At 34.6% G+C, this 25,372-nt stretch overlaps 3 protein-coding genes across 5 annotated transcripts; 1 reads left to right on the top strand and 2 right to left on the bottom strand.

Annotated features, from left to right (window-relative positions):
* Positions 1 to 1,899: 1,899 nt before the first annotated feature.
* Positions 1,900 to 17,126, bottom strand: LOC105225210 (small G protein signaling modulator 2). Of its 2 annotated transcripts, none has more exons than XM_049455247.1 (13): positions 16,369 to 17,126; positions 7,475 to 7,898; positions 7,187 to 7,406; positions 6,899 to 7,120; positions 6,333 to 6,822; positions 6,136 to 6,272; positions 5,737 to 5,896; positions 5,512 to 5,668; positions 4,383 to 5,445; positions 4,197 to 4,321; positions 3,954 to 4,133; positions 3,614 to 3,891; positions 1,900 to 2,346 (listed from the first exon to the last, which is right to left on the bottom strand). In XM_049455247.1, exons 1-13 carry the CDS (start codon positions 16,436 to 16,438, stop codon positions 2,258 to 2,260), a joined length of 3,615 nt encoding a protein of 1,204 aa, XP_049311204.1. In that variant the 5' UTR covers positions 16,439 to 17,126; the 3' UTR covers positions 1,900 to 2,257. The 2 variants fall into 2 exon arrangements, with proteins under 2 accessions (XP_049311204.1, XP_011201881.3); XM_011203579.4 differs by having other exon boundaries at positions 5,512 to 5,671; positions 16,369 to 17,125.
* Positions 17,127 to 17,915: 789 nt separating this feature from the next.
* Positions 17,916 to 19,750, top strand: LOC105225211 (peroxiredoxin 1). 2 transcript variants are annotated; one of them, XM_011203581.4, is made up of 2 exons: positions 17,916 to 18,115; positions 18,723 to 19,750. In XM_011203581.4, exon 2 carries the CDS (start codon positions 18,723 to 18,725, stop codon positions 19,305 to 19,307), a length of 585 nt encoding a protein of 194 aa, XP_011201883.1. In that variant the 5' UTR covers positions 17,916 to 18,115; the 3' UTR covers positions 19,308 to 19,750. The 2 variants fall into 2 exon arrangements, with proteins under 2 accessions (XP_011201883.1, XP_011201884.1); XM_011203582.4 differs by lacking the exon at positions 17,916 to 18,115 and adding an exon at positions 18,481 to 18,635.
* Positions 19,751 to 24,133: 4,383 nt separating this feature from the next.
* Positions 24,134 to 25,347, bottom strand: LOC105225212 (40S ribosomal protein S15Aa). Its single transcript, XM_011203583.4, has 2 exons — positions 25,227 to 25,347; positions 24,134 to 24,690 (listed from the first exon to the last, which is right to left on the bottom strand). Exon 2 carries the CDS (start codon positions 24,686 to 24,688, stop codon positions 24,296 to 24,298), a length of 393 nt encoding a protein of 130 aa, XP_011201885.1. The 5' UTR covers positions 24,689 to 24,690; positions 25,227 to 25,347; the 3' UTR covers positions 24,134 to 24,295.
* Between the last annotated feature and the right edge of the window lie 25 nt (positions 25,348 to 25,372).

Raw genomic sequence — 25,372 nt, forward strand, 5'->3', positions numbered from 1 at the left:
AACTGTTGTTTATAAATATATTTAAAAAATATTAAAAAATCTCATACTAAAAAAAATAATAATTCAAAATATTACAGCATATCTTTAGGCGCAAAAGCAACAATTTCGTTATGTACAACGCGTTTTGGTCATCAATAAACTTTAGTCGGCATTTGCCAGCCACAGCACTGCTAAATAATGCATTTAATGGCATGTTAATACTTTCAAACATATTTTGTACATTTTCTAAATATAATTGTTTTCCCTTTATTTGTGTTTAACAACTGTTTAAGCAAGTTCTTCAACAAATAAACATTGCATTGTATAAAAAGCAACAGATTTCGAATATATATCATGCCCAAGCATGTTCAAACGTGTTTAAGCATTTCCAACAATGTAAATAACAACTACTTTTTTAAACTTTACGTTCATACATACATATAAATATTTTTTCAATATAATTTATAATTTTCTCTGCATTCTACACTGGACTGGTATACAATTTGCATTTAAGTATATTTGATTATTATTTACAAGGTTTTATGTATGTATGTATGCATGTATGTATGTGTTTATGCTTGCGATAGGAAGTATAAAATTGTGGTGATTCCCTACATTTTCTTCTTTAAATACATTTTTCTCTATAATTTTTTATATTTTTTTGTTTTACAATGCTGCCATATTTAATATGTTTTGCATCGAAATATCGTTGGCTATAACTTTATAATATACTTCATAATATTCTACTTGCACTTTTATAAATCTGTATAATCTTACTATGCAACTTTTTTCCACACGAAGTTTTACAAGCATTTCACCAAACTCATCACTAAGTACTTACAACTATAACTATGTGTGTGTGTGTATGTAATATTTACTGTGTTTATGTTTCACTTTTAGTTGCTACTTTTTTGTAATTTTTCTGTGAACATTTATATATTTTATTTGATGAACTCAGGTCGCTATGTATTCCACTGTATGAAATTGTTGAGTTATTTCTCCCTTTACAGGACTACATTCCCAGCCGTTTAGCATGTTTTGTTTGTGTTTTAGATCTGAAAGCCTGTCACAAGTTGCTTCAAACTACATATACATATATATTTTATCGTTTTCAATCTCAATTCATATATTACTTACACTTAATTGTTATCTTTTTTTACTTTTTAACTGTATATATGTATATTACTATATGTGTATATGTATTAGTAATGAGTATTATTTCAACCAATGATATTTACATGAGTTCTTACATTTGTCTATTGCAATTACTGCATAGCTTTAGCTCTTGTGTGTCTGCTCAGGAGAGCATGTGCTCGTTACTTCATTCAGATTTTTATTATAATTTAATTTTTGTCAGGTAATTTCAGAAATTATTAAATTATACCGTAAAAGTTATAAATTGATATTTTTTCAAGTTGAAAAAAAAATTTGCAACTTTAATTTTTAATTTAATTAAAATTAAAAAATTAATAAAAAAAATTTTACTGAATAAAATTAAAAATAAAAAATATTACAAAAAAAAGTTTTAGTTTTCTTTTTTAATTTTAATTTTATTTAATTAACAATTTTAATTTAAATTTTTTTTAATACACTTTTTTTAATTTGAATTGAATTAAAAATTAAAGAAAAAATTTAAAATTAATTAATTTTTAATTTTTAAATTACTTCTAATTTGTTTCACTAATTTTTATTCAATTCATTTTACAAAAAAATTTTAATTAAAAAATTTAAAGTAAAATTAAAATTAAAAAAAAATTAAAATGATTTTTTTAATTTCTATGTTCTTTACTTTTTTTAATTAACTAATTTTTTTAATATTTAAATGAATAAAAAATTAAAGAACAATAAAAAAAAATTAAATTAAAAATTAATTTTCAATTTTTTACAAAAAGAAAATATTTGTATATTTTTTTAACTTTTTGCAATACAAAATTCACCTTTTTGATAAACTCAATTTTCATTTTCATAACAGTTAACTCTCCTACTATGTAATATAACCACTACCCACTTTGGTTTGAATTTTTGTTTGTAGCTATGTGTGTGACTCTACTCTACAGTTTCTTCTAGGTGCAAGCGGCTACGCTCCACTACTACGTTGACTGCTGCTTGTGTTATCTAAAATGGATGCCAATTCTCTTTTACTTGTCTACACTTGCTTCAGATTTCTTAATATATGTACATATATATTTGGATATATATTTAATTAAATGTTTGTTCATATGTTTTTCCATGTTTTTAGGTGTCTGTACTTCGTAAGCATATGTTTAAGTGTAGGTGTTTATTTATTTTCGATTATTGTCTGCAATTGCAATACAAGACTCCTGGACAATTGCAATATGGATCGAGCATCGTGCCGCTCAGCCATTTCTGAAAGAGAAAAATCAAATTGCTTAAAATTGCTTCAAAGGCAAACATACCGTAAATGTAAAATTTTATTCCAAAAAATATTAAAAATAATTTTCAAAATTTTTATAAATAAAAATTTTCAAAAAATTCTAAAAATATTAACAAAAGAAAGAAAGACGGAAATAAAAAGAAAGGAAAATTGTCCAAATAAATATTAAAAACAAAAACATAAAATTACATTCCAAAAAAAAATCAAAACAATTTTCAAACATTTTCAAAAAATTACAAAATTTTCGAAAGAATTCAAAAAATATTAACAAAAGATACAAAGTAAAATTGCCAAATAAATATTAAAAAAAAATTCACAAAAAAAGTCAAAACAATTTTCTAATATAAAAAAATTTCCAAAAATTTTCAAAAATATTTTCCAAAAACAAAAATATCGTAACCATACAACTACATTCCAAAAAATATGTATATTCAAAATAATTTTCAAAATTTTTCAAAAAAAAAATTTAAAAAAAATTCTAAAAATATTATCACAAGAAAAAAAGGAAGAAAGAATAAAAGAAAAAGAAGTGAAAATTGTCTTAATAAATATTTTGAAAAGAAAATATAAAATTACATTCAAAAAATTAAAAAAAATTAAATTTTTTTTCAAAAAATTTTGCAAAAATACACCCAAAAATTTTCAAAAGTATTATTAAAAGCGAAAAATAAATTAAAATATTTTGAAAAAACACATAAAATTACATTCCAAAAAAAATCAATTTTCAAAAAATTACAAAATTTTCGAAAAAAAATCCAAAAAGATTAACTAAATAGGCGAAGGAAAAATTTCCATATAAATATTTAGGAATGCCGAAAATGCGTTCTAGAAACTTAAAAAGTTGATTTTTAGATCGGTAAAACTTCAATCTTCATTTTAAGAGACTCAGTTTGTAAGTCTTTTAAAAAACTCTCAAAATTTTGTAAAAGCTTGATATTTTGGATATTATGTTGAAAAAGGTGCTCCATAATGATCTAAACTCAAAACATTTATCATGAAACTATTTAGCCTTTCAACCAAGACCATCACGATTCTAACGGAATAGACCAGGCTCGTATATAGATTTATTTTTAGAAACTTTCAAAAAATTAAAACGGAAATATTTTCATCTAATAATCGAACCTATACCACCAGGCTTTAGCTTAGTTAGAGAAAAATTATCGACAAACGTTCTAAACTTTAAGACAAAACTAAAAAAACCCGAAAAAAAATATATGTATAACTTTAGTTCTCTCTCACCGTTGAAGAACTTGATGACGTCCGTAAAATCCATGCTGTTCGACAATATTATGTCACGATAAGTCTCCAGTAGCGCCAGAGCAAGGAAGAGCACAAAATGACTGGAGGCCACATGTTTTGCTGCCCAAATAACTTCCCAGGTCGCGAAGACATCATCATAGAGCAACTCACGCTTGAAATCCAGCAGGAACCAGCGATAACAAAAGTAGAAATGTGTGTAGTCGCCGTTCGAATCCATTAGGTCATACATCTCCGAATCCAAAATTTGTATGAGGGAACTGTAATATTGTTTGAAGACTTAATTTTGTACTATAATTGTCAAAGAGGCATTTACACTCACCGCATATTCGCAAAGTGCATGTCCATGGCGCCACCATTGGGGAAATTCTCAATCATGCGCTCCATAAGCTTGCAGAAGCAGCTATAGCAGAGCGACTCATCATCGAAAATCACCAATAGCGGAGCAACCAAATCGCACATGCCTTGCATATAACCAATATCCAGATGTTCCCAAACATAGCTGCAGATTATATGAAAACGGTGTTTAAAATAACTGTAAAGTAAGTTGGTTTATAAAACTCACGTGGATATGACATTCCTGAGTTTATCCAAGTTCTCGTTAGCGAAATACCAATAATTGCGATCGCAACGTTGCACATCCTTTTCTATGCGGTGCAAGTTCAGACCGAAGGACTCCAATAATTCGCTCTGTAAGAAAATAATTCAAAATTATTTACAGTTACCAAATATACTCCCTCCTAATACTCACGCTATATACACCGCCATTACTGCTGGCAGGTGAAACACATGCCGATTTGGGCTCTTGCAGTGCATCCAGTGAAGCCACCACTGTTATGTCCTCGTTCATCGGTGACATGAGACTTGTCTTGCGTGACAGTTCATCGGTGAGTTCATCATCACATTGCAGCGCATCCATTGATGCTGCCTCGGTTATAATCACCGCATGTGTTGGCATTGACTCGGCATCGCGCACTTGTTCCACAATACCGATGGTAAACTCATCCATGGCCCGACGTAAATCGTCGGCACTGTGAAATTTCGTCACATGTGACGAAGCATCCTCTTCTGGCTCGACATCTTCTATAACAGCGCCGAAATTCATGGTCTCCGATTCGGCCACAACATTCATAGGTGTGGCGAGTTCGTTAATATCGGTGAACTCATTGCCAACGGTCTCATAAGAAGAGGTCGATGGTGAACTCTTTACGCTTAGCAATAAGATAGCGCTACCATGTTCAGGTGTTAGACCCGCCTCGTTATCAGTATCGGCAAAGCAATTTTCCTGCAGCTCTAGGGGCTCCATTGCATCCATATTTTCAAGTTCCACTACAATATGTTCACTTTGTTCTATCAATAATACTGCATTTGTGTCGTCGTCTTCAGGCTGCTGGCTATCATTCGTTGCATCCATGGCATCGGCTGTCTCAATATCTTCTTCCACATTACCGGAGTCGGTGATGCTTGTGGTTTTGTACTTTTCACTTTTAGCAGCGCTGATGCTGTCGTCTTCGTCCTTCTCAATTAGTACATCCTCATCGAAATCCTCACCCGGATCGGACATATCGGAAATATCATTATCTTCGAATACATCATTATCCACATCTTCGCCATCCATTTCATGTTGCCGGCATACTGGCTTACCTGCGCGTCTATTTTTCTCAGCCGTCAGCTTAGCCACAGCCTGTGCGTTCTTCTCTTTCTCACGTTGTCGCACAATCGCCTCGACCGCCAGCCATTCACTCATTGTGGTTTCGTAATAATGCTTACAGGTATCGTCGTACTTCTCGCGCTCTTCCGGTGTGGAACCAAAACTATGGTATGGATGAAATTTTTACTAAATACATGAGGTCTATTTATGATTTATTTAGCAGACCAACCTGTAATGTCCTAAGAGATACGGCCAGACTTCTTTGCGTAACTCATGCTGCACACCGCCGAAGTAAACCAAACGGAAGACCTCTATATCGCTAGTGACCACGCCATCCACTTGAAGTTTCTCCCACTTTTCTTTGGTTAGTCCCTGTTCGTCAGCCGCTACTGTGTGAGGATGTAAATGTTAGTAAAGTGTATGTGGGCCAGAGAAATAAGTTCATGTTACTTACAGTCCGGTGTGATGCGTCCATTAACCAAACCAGAGAGATGTGTTCGCACCGTAGACAAATGACGACAATAAGCCAACCAGCCATAAAATGCTCGAGATATTATTTGACGACGCATCGTGGAACACACCAGCTCAATACTCGCAGTTTGACTTGCTTGAATCTGTGGAAAAAAGTAAGAGGTTCAAGAGGGTCTTAGAAATTGGATCTGTTTTTAGGAGCTGGCTTTAGATTTAAGTCCTTAAAGAAAACTTCGGAACATTCTTTCAGCGAATAGAAAGGGAATTACAATTGTAAGAAAAAATAAGACTCCGCCAACTCAAGTCCAAATCACTTGCGGACCTCTAATAATCGATCTATCGGTCGCAATCGTAATCACGCAAGAATTCATAATATACACACCTGTGGAGAGTCACCGCCACTCTGTTCCATGGATAAACTCTTGCTGGAACAGTCACTACTGCCAGTGGTCGAGCAGCTGCTCAAATGCTTGCGTCGTGGGCTGGTGCGTCCCAATTCCAAAATCGGATGTGTCGCCACTAAAAATTATACCCAATTAATGCTTACTTCTTGCCTCCAAAAAATACGCTGAAACTCACAAAACTCTTCATGCTGGCTTTTGCTCACCACACGGAAGACATAATCGATTGGTGTTTCATCGGTGGATTCCATCACAGAGGGTAATATGCGGCGGCGTACACTTTTTGGCCATGGAAACATTTTCTCAATGCCACGTTGAGACCAAAGCGGTGGATCCAATTGTCCATGCGGTAGCAAGCCAGTCTCTAGACAGCTCAGAAAAGCTTGCATATGACCACCCTCTGGAAAGTGTATCGGTGGCTGCTGTACACCATCTTGGCCCACCAATATTATGGTGCCGCCAGTGTCTTCGCCACGATTCTGATGGCAATGCACATAGACAATCTCATCGACATTTATATTAAGCGCATAGGCCCAGTAGAAACTTTTATCGGTGCCCTCGGCTTCATTGTAACCGTTCATCAGTTGGTTCGGTGTCCATTTGATGGTGAGAAACTGCACCGTTTGGTGGAGACTCAAGTAGCCCGGCATAGGTTCATTTACGTCCTTCTGCAATTAATATGAAATTGAATTGGAATTAGATTAAAGCCGAGTTTTCGATTCAAAAGTAAACTGCAAAGCTCACCGGCAACACCAGCACATTATTTTTGCCATACAAAAGTGTGGTCTTGGAATTCTGGTGCAACGACTCAACATAATCCTTGGCGACGCTGGCAGGCGAACTCGCTTTATACGAGCCGCTGCTAGTGTCCTCCGAACTCGTATGCAAACTGCGCTTGAAATTGATGATGGGACGATGCACTATCGGAGGCGTGCGATTGCCGGAACTAATGCGGTGGCGTTGTACCTGTTTACATGAGTGTTTATAAAAATGAATTAAATCTTAACGGTAAATTCGATTAACTATACGTACAAGCTCATCCGCATGTGGATCCGACCAATAGTGGTCTGGCGTCTTGGCGCGCGTAAACTCCAACGCACATGGTCCAACCAAAAGTGAACTAAGAATGGAGCCATAATCTGGATCGGCGACCAGCGCATCACGATCATAGAAATTGTTGGCATTGTTGACCAAATACTCAATTATTTTGGAAAGACGGCGCTCATACAGTGCCAAGCGTATCCACAAGTATCTACGAAAGAAAAAAAATTGCGTTTATTTCCAACCCGAACACAGGGTCTAAGCTCCGTGTATACTCACTTCACTACCGTTGTGGCACAGCCACTAGTTGTCGACGACATCGTGTTGATTGTCGTCACCGAATTGCTGCTGCCCTTGCTGAGCAACTTCGGCTTGATAATACTATCACTGCTGGAAGAAGACCGCTTGCCGGAGATCGTATGCGTCTCATTGACCATTTCGATTTCCAATAAACAGCGATTTATATAGTCAGCTTCTGGGCAAGTTCTGGCTATCTTCTGTATCAACGCTGTCGTCGAAGAGGTTTTGAAGAGGCCTAAAGCACGTCGCCGTAAGCCATGACTGAGACATGCCTCCACTGCAGCGCACAGTGATGTCACCGAGCTGCTTTCTTCGTGTATATACTTTTTGGTGACAGCCTCTTCCATTAGTTGTTTAACCTCCTTCTTCACGGTGGCGATGAGGCGCTCCTTTAGCTCGATGTCTGAAATGAGAAAAAGAAGAGACGAAATTAAAATCTGTGACAAACTATATATATAAGTTCTTGAATCAAATGTGAGCAGGGTATCGGCAAGAAAAACAACACAAATTTACTGTGAAACCCGAGTTATCCCAAGTTGGCTATCCTAAAGCTTTAAAATGTATAACTGGACGAAATTTCCATATAAAATTCTCGTAGAATTCCGTCCTCTTACTTTCTATATCCAGAACAGCCAGAAGGGAACTTCGGAGTATATACAAGCATGTAATTAGTCTACGTGACAGACGCTTGACGGTCCGCCTATCTGTCATCATAACATCAGTTTTTGAGGTATCGATCTAAAATTTTGCACACGTCTTTTCTTCTCTAATTTTTCGGAAACGATAGGGGACCACTATAGGATAAAGCTGTCATACAATCTAAACGTTCAAAATTAAGTCCCCGTATGAAAAATTTTGTTTATCAGATATCATCACGAAATTAGAAACATAATATTATCCGAAGCAATGTTACAGTATCCGAATGGAGAAAGCAGCTGCGTTCAAACTGACCGAAGATCGAGTGCCGAAAAGAAAGTGAAAAAAATAGAGCAGACAGTCCTTTAACAATTTTGAAGTGCATTTGGGAGAAAACTTTTAAAAAATAGTGTGTCAGTGACTAATCTAAATCTGCGCCGATATAAATTTACCGCTTAATGCTTTAAAGCGGAAATCACTGCAACAATGCCAAGTATAATTCTTCACCGGCAGTGACAACTTCCCTCTGATACTCTTTACATAGTTCGAGCTGATGCCGCTACAGAGCTAGGTGTGTAGGTATGTTTGCATTGGTTGTAGGTGTAATATATATGTACATATAAACTTATGTAAGTATTTTCCCTTATATAATTGCATGCGTACATATGTTTGTAGTGACTGTACCGCAATAGCAATTAACAAGGCTATTGGTGCTCATGCAGACGCATTTGCACGAAAAATTGAAACAACTGCGTCAGATGATGATGATGACAACAAATGGAAAATCAATGCCATCAATTAGGTAGAAAAAACCGTCACCGTAGATACTTGTTCGACGAGTTTTTGTTATCATTGGCGAGTGACAGTGCACAACGGGTGGTTTCTTTAAATACGAGTATAAACATTGATTTGCCATAGTTTAGAAAAAAAAAATTAATAAATAATATATACTATATATCTGTTTGTATTTTTGCAGCGCTAAGGAGATGCGTTACCTCCGTAGTAGGTGGATTTTAATTAGAAATAAGTAAGGGAGGCAGAAATTCGCATGAAAACGAAATGTCACTACTAATATAAGAAAATAAACCACCAAACTAAAAGCAAATTGTCTTAAAACCGTGTTGCCTAGTCCAGAAATATATATAGCAGCCTACGTATTGAATTAACCTTTCATTTAAATATTTTTGCCAATTTGGTCTATGTGATCTTTATAGTTAATTTTTTTTTCATAAAATCAATATTATTTCACAGTTGAGGTTTTATTATTTTCTTGCACACCTACCAGGGTTGCAAATAATGTATTAAGAGATAACCTCTTAACAGTTACCCTACAGTTAGGAGGCCGAAAGAAGCGGGTTTTTCACATTTTTTTCTGAGAAATTTTTTAAGGTTTTGTACACATATTATGGTATCTTTTAACTGTATTTTAAGCCTTAGTATTAGTAAAAATATTTATTTGGAAAGGAACTGCAGCTGATCTTCGAGAGCTCCTCTCAAAAAAGACGTTTTGCGATGATCACTATATCTCTGAACTGCATCCTCTGAAATTAAAAAACCAAAAAGATCTCGTTAAAGCAATGTTAAATCTAATAATAAATCGGAGGAATAAGGAAAATAAATTTTTTTGACAAAATATATTTAAAAAAAAAATCGAGTTTTGACCAAAATTTTGGGATTAAACTTTTTATAAAAAAATATTTATCGGTGAGAAAAATCTTCGTTTTTTAGTTACTAAAAAATATATCTAAAAAGGTCGTTATAAAATTTGAGACTAATCGGTTAAGCCGTTTTCGAGTAATGTTGGTCACCGACTTTTTTGAGAAAAACACGTTTAAAGTTTGGCCTCGTACTTCGAAACGTGCGTGCAACTTCGAAAATATTCACCGGAACGATATGAAATTTTCTGTTTGTATTCTCGAGTTCTATCGCTCACTTTGTATGACAGCTATATGTTATAGTTTTCCGATCTAAACAATTTCTTCGACGATTGCATTATTTCTTTAGACAATTTTCAATGCCGAATTTCGGGAAGATTCCTTGTCAAATAGTAGAGTTAACAATGCAAGCTCTTGATTCCGTTCGATTCGTATGCCACCTATACGCTGTAATGTTCCAATATGGGTGATTCCCACAAATAAGCAGTTTTATATTGAGAAAAGAAGGTGAACAAAATTTCTGCTCGATATCTTAAAACTGCGGGACTGTTCAGGGTATAATAATTGAATTCATATTTGAATATATTTTTTTTTATTGCGAAAATCCTAATTAAAAGTAATTTTAAATTTTTTTCCGATAAAATTTTTTTCGATAAAAATGTATTTATCGATAGAAAAATTCGATAAAAATGCAATTTTTCGATACAATTCAAACAACAGCAACACAAAAAAAATTTAATTAAAATTTTTATCGATAAAAAATGTCGATATATTTAATTTTTCGATAAAATTTTTTTCCATAATTGTTTCCGTTTAAAAATTTGTTTCGATAATTTTTTTTTTCAAAGAAAAAATTTTAAATATAATATAAAAAATGAATAAAAATTAACAATAAAAAATTAATAAACAACAGCAACACAAAAAAAATTAATTAAAATTTTTTACCGATAAAATTTTTTCGATAACAATTTTTTCGATAAAAAATTTATCGATAAAAAAATTCGATAAAAATGCAATTTTTCGATACAATTTAAACAACAGCAACACAAAAAAAATTCATTAAAATTTGTATCGATAAAAAAATTTCGATATATTTAATTTATAGATAATTTTTTTTTCCAAAAAAATTTTTTTCGTTTAAAAAATTGTTTCGATAATTTTATTTTTCAAAGAAAATATTTAAAATATAAAATAAAAAGTAAAAAATTAATAAAAATTTAAAATAAAATTGTAATCCCAAGTACCGAATAGAAAAGGAAATTTAATATCAGCCATCAAAAAAAGAAGGTTTTTGTAATATACCGTTATCTCTTTAACATTTGTACACGCAAATGAAAATGAAGCACACCTTGCTGTGTGAAGTAAAAATAGCAGGGAAACAAATTAACAAATCTAATCAACTTTTATGAGCAACGTGACCGTTTTTTTTATTGCTAAACTAAAATTTATATCCTTGCGTTGCCTTCCTTGACTTAAATTAAATGCTGAAGATAAATTTCAAGAACACAAATTTATGTAAACTGCTATTGGACGCTGCAAGTGGCAAAGTTATTGATTAGCAATGAAGCACAGGCTTGCTTCTCTACACTACATGTATTTACATTTACACGGAGAATTTAATTAGAACTTCCGGGTGCTTTTTGTCACAATGTATAATGCAAAATGGCTAAAGGTAAGTAGTTGATGGGTCTTAATTACTTGAAAAAATATTAAAATTAAGACCACTATATACGAGTACAGATTTTCTTTATAAAATATAACCAAATGAGTCTCTAATCTCTCTCATAACACACCAATACTAAATTAAAAGTTGATAAATATACATATACATATGTGCTATATTTCCTTATTGCTCAAGTAACTTTAAGCTCAGAGTCATTCGTGTCATCTTTTACTCTTTTCTAAGTACTCTCTGCTCATTTAATATCACACACTTAAATATATTTTATTAAACTTTATAAATACTTAAGATGTGCGTGGTATATTCTAGCAAATTCTAATAATTAAGAGTATAGCAGCAATGACACTCCAGAAATGCCTTGAATTGTTCAATGCAATTCAGTAAAAGTTTCTAAAACTTTTCGCATTAATCATAAAGCGGATGCAGCACGTTCACTTGCTGGAAGAAAAAACAAAAAAACATGCAACAGTATATAGTCACCTACACATATGCAATAATATGTATGTGTAATATGCCGTCATAGAGACCGTTACGCAGCAGCTATCACAAAGTACAGCTGACATTCAAAGCTACAACAGAAAGATGGCAATAAAAAGTATACGAAGGAAAATGAGAAAGCAATATGTAGAAATTAACGTCCCGTTCATCAGGATGAAGGTGAAAAGTTTTTATGATAAAATCCTTGCGTACAATCAACACTTTGTGCTTAATACTTTCGAGAGTATTCGAGAGTCGAGAGTGAACATGAAAGAGCGCTGAATGATTTGTGAAATTGAAATGATAACGCAAAAATATCCCACATACTCCTTAGTGAATTATGGGAGAGTCATTTTGATCTCAAAATTTGAGGAAGATAATATCATGCAAAACAAGTGCTTTAAAAAAAGAACAGAAATTCTCAATAAAGAAAGCTAAGCCCACCGAGAACCTTTAAGTAAATATACATATGTATACATAAATAATCAACGTGACGAGTTTAATCCATTTAGCCATGTATATCAGCCTGTCTGTATAAGGAAATTAATAACTCAGTTTTTGAGTTATTGATCTGAAGTTTCGTACTCGTTCTTTTATTTTCAAGAAGGTGCTCATTTGTTGTTGTTTTTGTTATAATGGTCTCCGTTAAGATGGTAAAGTTCAGATAAGTTATCATCGAGGTCGTCCAATGGTAGTCCCAGGAAACGTGCTGTTTTGACAAGGTCGAACCAAAGGCAGAGCGGTGTCAGATGTGTAGGGTTAGCTGGGCATGCAAAGAAGTGGTTAGTGTCATGTGCGGACTCGTTGCACGCCGGACATACAAGTATATTTCATATGTCGGGTTCGATTCTGGATAAATAGGAGTTTAACCTGCTACAGTATCTAGAACGAAACTTCGCAAGGGTCACTCTCGATTATCGCGGCAACTCGAGTTCGTCGTCTGCAATGGGTGGTGATTTGACTCCAATTACGACATTCACTGAAAGGGAGTCGGGCCAGGTTTTTATGACTCCTTTGTGAAAGGCGGTCAGTGAATGCCAGAAGTTAGTTGCGAAGTCTGAAGTTATGCGACGTAGCGGAGGAAGGACTCTTGATGCTCCTAGGAGGCTATTCCGCTTCAAGCTGGTGACTTCTGGGATGATTTCCATGCCATCGATTCCATTTCCCGACATCATTATCGTGCAATCGTCAGTGTACGAGGAGATAGAAATACCCTCTAGTGGTTGCGGTTTCGAGATGTAGAAGATAAACAATAACACCAGCCTGCCGAACCCCTTGCTTAATTCTTCTCAGTTTTGAGTTTTTACCTCGAAATAGTTCGGATGATGTGACGACCGCCCAAGTACATAGTTCAGTCTTCAGTCATGGAGGGAGCGTAGATTTTTCGATGTACTTAAGTAGCGTTGTGTAATTGATTGTGTCAAAGGCTTTTGACAACTCCAACGCTACGAGGAACGTCCTCTCGCAGCGTGGTTTCTGGTTAAGATCATGAATTATATGGGCGTTTATGACGCTAAGTGTTTCGGAGGTACTTTGCATTTTTCGGAAGCCATGCTGGTGGCTTGATAGGCTCAGTTGGTGTGTGAAGGTCGGGGAGTAGCAAGGCCTCTAGTGTCTTCACTACTGGGAATACAAGAGTTATCGGACGATAGTACTCCCATTTGTTGACGGATTTCCCAGGCTTCAGTAATGGGACCACTCTTTCTTTTCTACACATCGGGTATTTGAAAAGTGGATAGCTTACTGCCGTCGAACCTAGATGCTTTACCAGCAGCATGTTGATTCCATCAGGACCAATGGATTTGGACAATATTTCCTTGTTGATGACTCTCTAAACTTTCTCATCTTTTGATTTCCTCAAAATATACCGAAAATCCAAGCATTCTAAGGATTTTACATTCAAAACACTGAAACTGCTGATTGATATATTTTTTCATTTGCTCGATGATAAAAAAATATTTACATTTTTGAAAGAATAGAAATAGAAGCAACATGCCACTTGTAATAAAACCGTTATAATACAAATATATACATACATACATATCTACGTATAATGTTTACACTGCTATATATATCTAGTTATAAAACACACACACACATTACTAATATAAAGCAATATTTACATAGCTCCCAGCATATATACATAAAATATATATGTATGTATGTACATATATGTGTTTGAAAATGACCATAGCGTATTTGTGTACATAACAAGATTGTAACCTTGACTTTCAGCATGAGGTGCTATTAAACTCCCTTGAATTTTAACCTAACCCAAGTGGAAACGCAAATAAGGTCGCACGGCAGCCATCAGCAATCACATAAACCCAAACACAAACACGCTTAACTACACACATACATATGTAGTAAATACATTGTATGCAATATATGTATGTATATTATATACTATAAGGGCTTATGTTGTACATGCGCACCATGTAGTTGGAGTCAGTTACATACATAAACATTTATATATGTATGTACATATACATATACATACATATATACATACATTGTGGAGGTGGCTGTGTAACAACACAATTGCACCGGTTAGCTTACGACACCCCACCCATCTACAACCTACCAAATGATGCGTACTCACGAGCCGAATGAGTGTGGTTAACGTATACATAAACAACAACAACAGCTAAAGCAAAACAATCTGATAGACTGTGATTCCGTAAAAGTCATCAACAAGCACCTACAACTGTTGTGGTTGTATGGTTGTTGTAGACACAGCGAGTAGTTAGTGGCCAATTAATAAATTACTAAAGTTCATTATTCTACTCATGCCCATTAAAAAGTTAGACTTTACATTGCCTTGAAACTGGCGCTTCATATATTGCGCCCTTGAAGGAAGGATTTCGAGGAAACAGCTGATTTGGTTAGCAGATGGCTTTGGCATGTTTTTTTTTATCATAAAATTATAAAAAGGAGGGGTTATGAAAAGCGTCGCTAACCTCAATCTTATTACAATCTTGCAACGGTACCACAGATCGCTCAATAATAACTTAAGTATGTCCAGTAATGTGAGTTATTTGTATAAACTCTACTAAAGCCTCAATAAGAGACTTAAGTATACAATTTTAATATTTAAATTCTGAAGAGGATATATTAAGTTTGCCTCGAAGTCTGTAATAACCAGACAGAAACATCTCAAAACCGATTTAACCATGTCATCCGTCCCTATATAAGCGAACTAAACGCAAAGTTTTTTGATATATCGGTCTGAAATTCTACACACGTCTTTTTCTCCTCAAGAAGCTCCCTTTTTAACCGAACCGCTGCCATACAAACCTAAGGATCAAAATCAAGTTCTTCTATGAAAAAGTTTTTTATTTGACGAGTGGTCTTCACGAAATTTATCATAGAATATTGCCTAAGACAAACCGACCAGTCAAAACAAAGGAAATTTTTTTTTTTTGTGAAGAGTTTCGGTGCAACTGAACTAATATTTTTTTTTTGTTTTTTATCCTTCCGATTGGTGTCTGAGTACCATAACCACTTAATTGTTTTTGTGTTAGCATTAAACATTATCTACACAGTTTTGAAGAACGCAAATAAAGTTACGTTGAGCCAGTAATATTGATCCGCCATTCCGTAGCATATTTAATCACAGCTGTTAGAGACAACTGAGCTCATAAGTTGCAGCAGAGCTCTTCGTGGTTTATCAAATATTAAAAACATGCTGTCTTAATCCTTACAAGCGCGTTAATCCATACGCATACGTGATCTTATTAGATAAAAACGACTTAATCACTCGAAAATTCAATTAGTCAGTTTGTTTTCATCCCTTTTTCTACGCTGCCACTCTATCTCTCTCTTGTACAGTTTGTTGTTAATAACTCAGTTGTTGTGGAAATAATACTCACCCACAACATATTTACGAATGAGACTTTTTACTGTTGTATACAATATACTCGTACATATAAAGAGTAATTTGCATAAACATGAACATACATGTACACATACATATGTTTTTGTTTGGTTACACCTTATACATACATACGAGAAATGTTCTGCAAATTTTAGACATTTTTTGTAAATATACGTTATTTCATAAAAAAGCTCGCTATTATTATACTTGCAGCGGCACATTGTTATAGAATATAGTTTATTTAAGTGTCTTGCAGCTGATGCCTTGTAACTCTTAATTAAAAAGTATGTATTGGGTTTTGAGTCTGCATAGCTGAAATGAAGCGAACCGAAAATGGCCGAAGGATAGCACGACAGTAAATACTACAGTATATTTACATGTACACAGCAATGTAAGTATATACGCAAATAACTACATATGTTTGTATGTATGTATTTACGTCCATGCCCAACATAAATTTTTCGCGACACTTCCTCATTGTTTCTTCAAATTTCACTATTTTTTCTTTTTTTTGCTAAAATCATTCCATACACACATTCGTACTTACCACTAGAATCGCCAAAAGGACCACCTCCCCCGCCACCGCCACTGCCACTAAAGGTGTGTAGCATATTCATGTGGACAAAAATGTTTGCAGATTTCCCAAAAACTTTTACAGTTAATAGCTGCTCCACAAGCTGCTTTTGCTTAGTGTTTGTGTATTATTGCTTTGGCCGTTTGCTTTTTAACACGCACTCATTCTACGCACTCCCAACTGTTGTATTTGACTGCTAATTAATTAATTTGCGCTGTAATCTCAGTGTATATTTATCAAAAGTTGTAAAGAAAATATGTTCGTTGTTCGTTTCCCTTTTAGCCACCGACCATAAATGAAGATTGTTATCAATTCGTTTCTTATGCGCCTTCAATTCGTTTTATTCGTTTCAACATATGTGTGTATGTTAGCTATTCGGCAACTTTCGCATCCAACGATTCCTAGTTTTCTCCGTTGTTAATATGTATTTTTTTCAACTTCCGCTTCGCATTTCGTCTGCTCGCATTCGTCGTAAAATCAAAGATTAAGCAATTTTAAACCATATTTAAACAGAATTCAATGCCTTTTCACATTTTTTAAGTGTTTGGAATGTTTTTTGTATGACTACAATGTTTCGATTTATCACAGCTTTATTTTTTCGCTTAATGCTGTCACTATTGTATGTAAGTTGGTTTGTATGTGTGTGTGAAAAAATGCCAGACCGAAGGCAAGAAAATATACCGTTGTTAGTGAAACCCGTTGTGGTCGACAAACTGCGATTGAATGAACATTTCCGTGACGGCTGGAATATTTGTTGTCTATAAGCCAAACAGGGCAACATTGCGTAAATAGAGTTGCATTCGCGGTGCATAAATTTTATAGATGACAAGCAATATAAACGATTACAAATTTTTATTAAACTTCAATTTATTTCCGCTTATTTTCAGCCACATACTTTTAATCTTCCTGTTTAGAATTTCTGCAAGCAACTCTTTGTACAAATAGAGCATAGCATAGTTTTAGGCGCTTGTTTTTAATTCGCAATAATTTTGGTTCACATACAATGTTGCCACACTTTAAAAATTGTAATAAATAAGAATGAAGTAAAATGCAACCCTGGAATCTTTAATAAAAATAAAGTGCGAAAGGTATAAGCTAATATTTTTATTTGAAAAGTGTTTTACAACAATGAAAGTTCGCGAATTATTTTAAAATGGATATCTAATATTTAAAAGACGTTAGAAGTCGAATATTTCCTTTATGTATTTTTAATACTATTTTTAGAAAATTGAGTAATCTCCACAATTATCATTAAAATTTATACAATCTTTTATTCACTTATTCACTTTCCAACTGAAAAAAAAAAAAACATTTTGTTACTGCTGAAAATATTTTAAAACCGTATTAAAATATTGTATTTGTTCAATAAAAATTGAGCAACTTTTGTATTGACTATTTACCAAAGCAAAAAATCGTAACGTGTGCCCACGGCTATAATCAAAGCTTTTCATTGCGCGCGCTTTTGCCAACTGCTGTCAAAGCTGCGAAACATGCAGCTGTTTGCTGAAAGTCGTGAAAGTATTTAAAATAATCATTCTTTTGCAATTATTCGAATAGATTGGACGTAAGTTCGTGTTATTCGGTTTGGTGTACAATTTTTTGCTCGCCTACTGTTTCACACAAGTGCGTTTTTGCGTTTTCGAGTAAATTCTCCCGCTGCCGGTAAAACGAATAATCGTGTGAATTAACCTTGCGAATTTTGCGGAAAACAATATAAGATGTAAGTAAAAATATTAAATAATGGGAGGAAATTCAATTTCATCTGAGGCGAGTCAATAAAATATTTGGAAATGTCTGTAATGACGGGTAAATAAAAGGGACCAATTATATAAATAATATGGCAGCAAATAAAATTTGATATTTTTCTTGCACATGAATTTAAAAGATTCTAGAAAGATTAGTGAACTGATAATTTCTACACACATTGTTAAACGTTTTAATAACTCGTCAGCAGCCGGGTTCGTTTCAGACCTCCGCCCCGCTTACCCGGCTTATTGGTCTTGAAACGACAAGCGTCAAACTATCGCTTCGCAAAGTCTGCTGTTTCTATTTAGTTTTGTTGCTAGATTTTTGCAGTTCTCGTACTTTTCCGTCTGTAGGTACCTACTCGTACCTAAATTGCTGATTCACTGCTTATTGTGGTAAACGCAAATTGTATATAAAAAACCCGTTTGTATGCTGAGATTCAGTACGTTAACCGTGTTGAAAAGGTGAAATTGAACTGAGCCTGCCCCAGAAAGGTTATAAAAGTTATTTACTGCACTTGAAAGTAATTGATTGGTACGGTGTTTTTAACTGTATATGTTGTTGTTATTTGTATTTTGCAGATGCCGAAAATCCAGAAGTCTGCTCCCCACTTCAAGGGAACCGCCGTCGTTAATGGCACCTTCAAAGATATCGATCTGACTGACTATAAAGGCAAGTACCTAGTGTTGTTCTTCTACCCATTGGACTTCACTTTTGTGTGCCCAACCGAAATTATTGCGTTCTCGGATCGCGTGTCTGAATTCCGCAATATTGGATGTGAAGTTGTTGCCTGCTCAACAGACAGTCACTTTACGCATTTAGCTTGGATTAACACACCACGCAAGCAGGGTGGTCTAGGCGATTTGTCTATCCCATTGTTGGCCGACAAATCCATGAAGATTGCACGTGACTACGGTGTGTTGGATGAAGAAACCGGCATTCCTTTCCGTGGACTTTTCGTTATCGACAGAAGCCAGAATTTGCGTCAAGTAACCATCAATGATTTGCCAGTTGGGCGCAGTGTCGACGAGACTTTGCGTTTAGTTCAGGCATTCCAATTCACCGATGAGCACGGTGAAGTATGCCCAGCCAACTGGAAGCCCGGTGAGAAGACCATGATTGCTGATCCCAAGAAGTCAAAGGAATACTTCGCCCTTGCTTCTTAAGCATATCATAAGTTATTAAGGCAGCTGTGGAGTGAATTGCGCAAAAGAATAAAATCAGATGTTGTATCCGTAACGACGCTGGAAGTTGTACGTTACAAGAACAATTAAAAAATAACTTAAAAAATCATTACTGCAAATTACAAAAGATCAGCATTACACAAAAAACAATAGCACCCAAAGTGCGCTATAATGAGGCCCATTTTATGCATTAGCTCGTAATTCTTTATATATGTATATGTATGTGTACGCATATCCAGCAAGTTGTTTTCGTTTTGTATTAGGAGAACTAATGCTGAATTAATGTTCATTTGAAATTCAATTAATGTATGTAGCTGGAGAGTGTTTATTACAGAAATAAAAATGGAATAAAAAATCAATCACTGTAAGCTCACTGTTATTTCACCACAAATACAATTCCGCAGCAATAAACAATTTAAAAAATATTTTCGCTAATGTATATTTTTTGCCGGTCATTAAGTAATGGGGGAAGGTGAGTGAAAGGTTACACAATTTATTAAGTTTATTTCAGCAAACCTTTGTATCTGTAATGTGGCATGTCTAGTAACCATTAACGATCGGGGAATTCTTCTAATCGACAAATATTAAACGGGAAGCGCGATTGGTGATACTTGTGCAAAGATTAGATTTCGTCGTTTATACTTTTTGGCAAAAGTAGGACAAAGTATGATGTACAAATGTATAAACATAGCAAATGCAAATACGGGGGATTACACTTGATCTTTGATAAAAAATGGTGGTACAAGTGAAATAAACACTTGCCATGCAGAAGTGCCGTTGAGTGCTCAACAATATTGTGATTATTTATTATCTAAATTAGCGCCATGATAAGATTACTACAGCCATTCTAACTTGGATTGAATTCTATTGAAGCGACCGCAGGTGTGGTGCCATATTTGTATGCACATTAATGCATGTATGTGGGAAATGCTTCTAAACCGGTCAACAGCGTGTTGGAACAACGCGTGTTGATAACGATTTCATAATATCTGTCGCCTGCTGGTTTACTGCCCTCTATTTAAACGTGTTGGACGTTTTTTTTCCTCCCGTCAGCCGGTATCACATACCAGAGCACTTAATGCAGTAAGCGCAAAGCGCGTTTGCTTATTCTTACATGTACATACAAGTTGTGCATATACAACTTATCTCCGGCATCAATGCGACCATGCAACTCCATATAAGAATTTCCTGTTCAGTTGAACATAATTTCGTTTTCAATGTGAAGTGCAGAAAACTTGTAACACACGCGCCGCTGGTCAGCTTGCTCTTTGAGTGGTTATGTACATTCGCTAGACTAGAGTTGGGCAAATTCATTAAAATTCAATGCACGCAACCAGAAATGTACATATGTACATACATAGGTATGTATTAAAGAGGCAAGTGCAACTATAAGTTATAGATGTGTGGATACATACATAAGAATATGCCAAAGCATTTTTATAGATTTATGTACGTATGTATGTATGTATGTGCTTTTTCACAAAATGTTCGCTATTTTCCCCTATGTTATTCCCTTTCTTTAATTTTTACAACGCGCCTTCCCATCAAGAATTAAAATAAAATAAATTTTATTAGAGTAAACGGAATTTTATCCGGTTACTAAGACCCGACTACCGTGGGAACGGAACTGAATTTTGTTGGTTATCTGCGGCATTTGGTCAGCACGACTGCATCTGGTGAAGATTATCATATCGGCTATTCAATTACATTTTTAGCTAAGCCGGTAATTTGTTTGGATGTACATATTTACATACATATGTATGTATGTATGTACCGTGCGGTACGGTATTTGCTTCGATTTTCAATTACGTTTATTCTTATGTCCATACATATTTCAACGCACAGACGTGCAAATTGCTTGTCTATTCGTGAATATAAGTTCCGTCGCTGTGGCTCCATTGCTGAGCGCTGATGCAATAAAACCAAACACACTTGCAATGCCATGATTCAGCTTATTGAGATAAGTGATTTCTTGAAAGTTTACTATTTGTTGATGAAATAAGCATGGCACGCATTTTATTATTATAAACCCCACATAAGCAAATAGCAAATAAAGCCTCATCCTAATTATCACCCCAGGTTTCAAGTAATGGCTCTGAGGAATAATTGCAAGCAATGGTGATAAGTATGGCTTTCATTATATATGTAAGTAAATATTTGTGCACATACAAATGTAGGTACAAATAAAAAAAAAAACTATTTTTAACAGATATGCTTAATAACCCACGTACAGTGTTATCAATATCGATCAGCTTATAGTTTATGGCGATAACAGAGCAACTATTCAAGATAGTAAAAAAACGTAAAGTCGAAACGTAACTAATTGAAATCCAATAATTATAATGGTCAAGTAATTGTTGACGATTGACGTACATACATACATACATATATGTATGTATCAGAGGCATCAATCGTCCAAAAAACTAATTCACTTTGGGGTCATTCGAGCTGCAATGTTTTGGTGACGTGAAATTATATTCAGATTAGAATTTAATAGCATTAAATAAATATTTGTTGTTTTGCACACCACAACATTTTAATATAAGGTCGGCAGGGTTCAGAAAAAATTAATATAAACCGTTTACTATTATCAAAATAGTTGGAAGATGGGCGATATTGGAAATGGAAATTTTACCGCCTTAATTATGCACAGGTACATATTGTAAATTTAATAACTACGTTTAACACATACAAGCGTACGTGATTTATAGTAGAGCGTTATTAGTCACCAACGATCAAAAGTGTCTGGAAATTGTATTATATGTATAAGTATTCATCAATCTATATACAAGTGTACGCTTGTGTCGAATCATTTCTAGTATCGAGTGCAAATGGTGGTATTTACTATTTGTTTTGCTGATAAGCACTCATACATACATACGTACATATTTACATAATTGCGCACATGTAGAACGGCCTTTATTGCAAACAAAATGTGTTTCCTAGCATTATTGAGATAAAAAATTAGTTGCAAAAGTTTATAAAGCTTTGGTTTCTACTTACAAACACCCAGCCATTCATACATGAGTATGCAAGAACGTTCATGAAAATGTTGATAAGAGCGCTATTACATGAAGCAACTTTTGTTGCTAATTCTCGGGCGATTCTCTTTTGCTGTCGCCCATTACCTTCACACGAGCAACTTGTGTTGCGCAACTCTGTTCGAGTTTTTTTCTCATTCTCTTTCACCTTACTTTAACCCATTGTCTACTCTTTACTTTAACCCATTGTCGTTTCTTTTTTCTTATAGATATTTGTTCCACTCTATCACATATATTAATCAGTTCTGTCAATTAAGAAATACATTTTATTTATAATTCAAAATTAAAACAAAGATTATATGACAGACTTTCACATATATCACCCTTTTCACTATCGTCTGAATCAATTTGTATGGCTTTCTCCATACATTTCAAAATATCTTTAATTAATTCGATACTCGTCATACTCCATTTTCTAAAATATTTATATTATATTATGTATATCTGTATACATATTTGCAAATTACTTGCCAAAAGATGAAATTAAATTTTTTAAATATATTCAAAATATTAATTTCAAAAAATATACTCAAATGCAACTATGTACTACGAAAGAAAGAACACGAATGCCGAAAAACGTCGCAGCGAACTGCTACGAATGAGAACACAAAGCGAGTTGCTGAACACTGGAAACTCGGCGCGATTCTCCTCTCCTCGTCGCCCCCTCGCCAATAAACCAAGAGTTGCCGAGACAAAAGTTGCTGCGTGTAATAAGCGAGTAAGATATGAGTAATATAACAGTACTGCAAATACCACCTTTTCTAATATACATATGTACATATATTAGTTTTTTGGTACCTTGGGGAAAAATTTACGTTTGCGTTGTTTTTCAATAGCATTTCCTCTCAGCTAGCAAATTGTGTTTTCAAACAGAACGGTCAATCAACATTATTCCAGTGTAAATTTTGCATAATTTTAGGCGATTTATTAATGTTTTGGGGATTGACTACGGAGCGCACAGCGCCAAAATATATTTTTGAGTGAGAACAAATGAAAATACTTTTTAATACATAAGGAAATCTATATTTTTATACCCTGAAGTTTGTAATACTTAGAAAAAAAGGTCGAAGGGCAGGGCATGGCCTCGAACAAACAACGCCTCCTTTACTTGATTTGTCGGGATTCTAAATTTCGAGATTTTGATTGTCGGCATTACGTTATACACCCCAAAGCTTCCATACTACACAAACTGGCATATCAAAACCAAGTTCTTGTATCGAGTCTTTTGAACTTTTGAAGATTGTTGTTGTAGCGTAAAACATCCCTGGAGTAATAGCCGCATTTAAATCTGCCCGCTCGACTGTGGGGTGGAGGGTATAATAGCTTCGGTGCAAGACGCCAGATTATTGTTTTCTTTTTTTTTTAATTTATTGTAAACCTATAAACGAAACAATTCTGACGAACGATGTGTATGTAAACGCACATTTCCGGACTTTTAAGTAAAGCAAGTTGGCATCACAAATATTTTCTAACGCAGCAACGGATTTTTGATTATAAAAATTAAATTTTAAGTGGGGAATACATTTTTAGGATGTTAATACAACTCGAAGTTATTGATCAATTGGAACACTATTGTAGCATTATTGATTTTTATTTTATGCCCAAATACGTGTATTGGTTCTCTATACCCCCAATACACCATTGTTATTTGTATAAGGATGTTTGGCACAACACTATCATAAAATAGCCGGTAAAATGTATGGCACACAATTGCACTATCGTCCTACCGCACCACATCTGCGGTGATAGCATTGAAACCCATATATATAAAATTTTTTCAATTCTTTATTCTCCTTCACGCAAAATTACTGCAGTTTTTCCAGTGACTATTATCATTCTATTTTTGTAAAAAATAATATAAACACTTTGCTTTTGCCAGCTGCAATAGCTTAAATACACTTTTAATAGTGTAACGACCCTGTGTCCCGCTTAGAAGAAGAATCCAAGAATTTTACCTCCCAAATGTTTTCGTCTGGCCTCTTCATGATCCATGATACCGCCGGATGTGGTCAACACAACATAGCCGAATTGACGAGAGGGCAACAAGTTGTTGGTCCACTTTTCAATATCATTAATGGGCACATCGAAGCGGGGCGAGATGACGCCGCATTTGTTCAAGCGACCAGTCAGATTAACTACAATTTTACCGGAACGATGATCATCGACAATTTCGAATTCACCAATGTAGCCATGTTTCATCATGACAGTTAGGAATTTGACAATAACTTTGGAGCAGGGACGCAGGAGTACCTGACGCTTGCCACGCTTCTCAGCGTTGTTAATGCATTTCAAGGCATCGGCCAATACGTTCATTCGCACCATGGCTGAAAAATAAACAAAGGATACGTTAGAACTAATACACGCTTAAGAATATCATTACTTCAGAGGAATTTTCAAGTGCTGTGGATTATTGCCAATCGAGTTCTGCAGAATCTGCAATAGTTTACTATAAAAACGTAGACTACCATCGTAAGCCACGCAACGAATGTGCACGCCAACATTCATATGCAAATTTGACAGTTTACTATAGAAACGCCGGAACCAATATTTGTTGTAACTCTAAGAAAACCACGTAGTGAAAATATAAAAGCTCTATAAATCCCACAAGCCGTTCCATTGAACTTTTGATTCAGCTGATGTTGCAAAAACACTTATTACATGGCTTTGGTAACAAAACATCAATGGCATAGATATTCGGCCAAGTCGTGAGCAAATTCATTTCACTTCGTAGATGTGTACAAAAATTAGATATATGTGACAGAATTGTCTCGAAATATACTTCTTTTCTATAATAAAACACTTTTCCACAGCACTTGTTGTAATTTCCAAAGACTTTTATGTGAATTTTCACTAAGATTACCTAAGATTTATTTTGTTGAATTTTTTGACAAATTCACCCGAACGCGAACGTATCGAAAAAGAGGAAGTCCATATTGCTCAAGTTGTCAGTATTGCTTTTTGACAGCTGTCAAAACCATTGCGAGTTGCCGGATGCGCTTGTAAGTA

The sequence above is a fragment of the Bactrocera dorsalis genome, chromosome 4, assembly GCF_023373825.1.
Source record: "Bactrocera dorsalis isolate Fly_Bdor chromosome 4, ASM2337382v1, whole genome shotgun sequence".
Classification (NCBI taxonomy): Eukaryota; Metazoa; Arthropoda; class Insecta; order Diptera; family Tephritidae; genus Bactrocera; species Bactrocera dorsalis.

Bases quoted from the DNA above. Each gene is read 5' to 3' on its own strand.
- LOC105225210 (XM_011203579.4), bottom strand. From the start codon at position 16,438: ATGAATATGCTACACACCTTTAGTGGCAGTGGCGGTGGCGGGGGAGGT. The intron at 7,407-7,474 runs GTGAGTATACAC...TTTCTTTCGTAG, and splicing joins TGTGCCACAACGGTAGTGAA to ATACTTGTGGATACGCTTGG. The intron at 5,446-5,511 runs GTTGGTCTGCTA...TCCATACCATAG, and splicing joins TATCTCTTAGGACATTACAG to TTTTGGTTCCACACCGGAAG.
- LOC105225211 (XM_011203581.4), top strand. From the start codon at position 18,723: ATGCCGAAAATCCAGAAGTCTGCTCCCCACTTCAAGGGAACCGCCGTC.
- LOC105225212 (XM_011203583.4), bottom strand. From the start codon at position 24,688: ATGGTGCGAATGAACGTATTGGCCGATGCCTTGAAATGCATTAACAAC.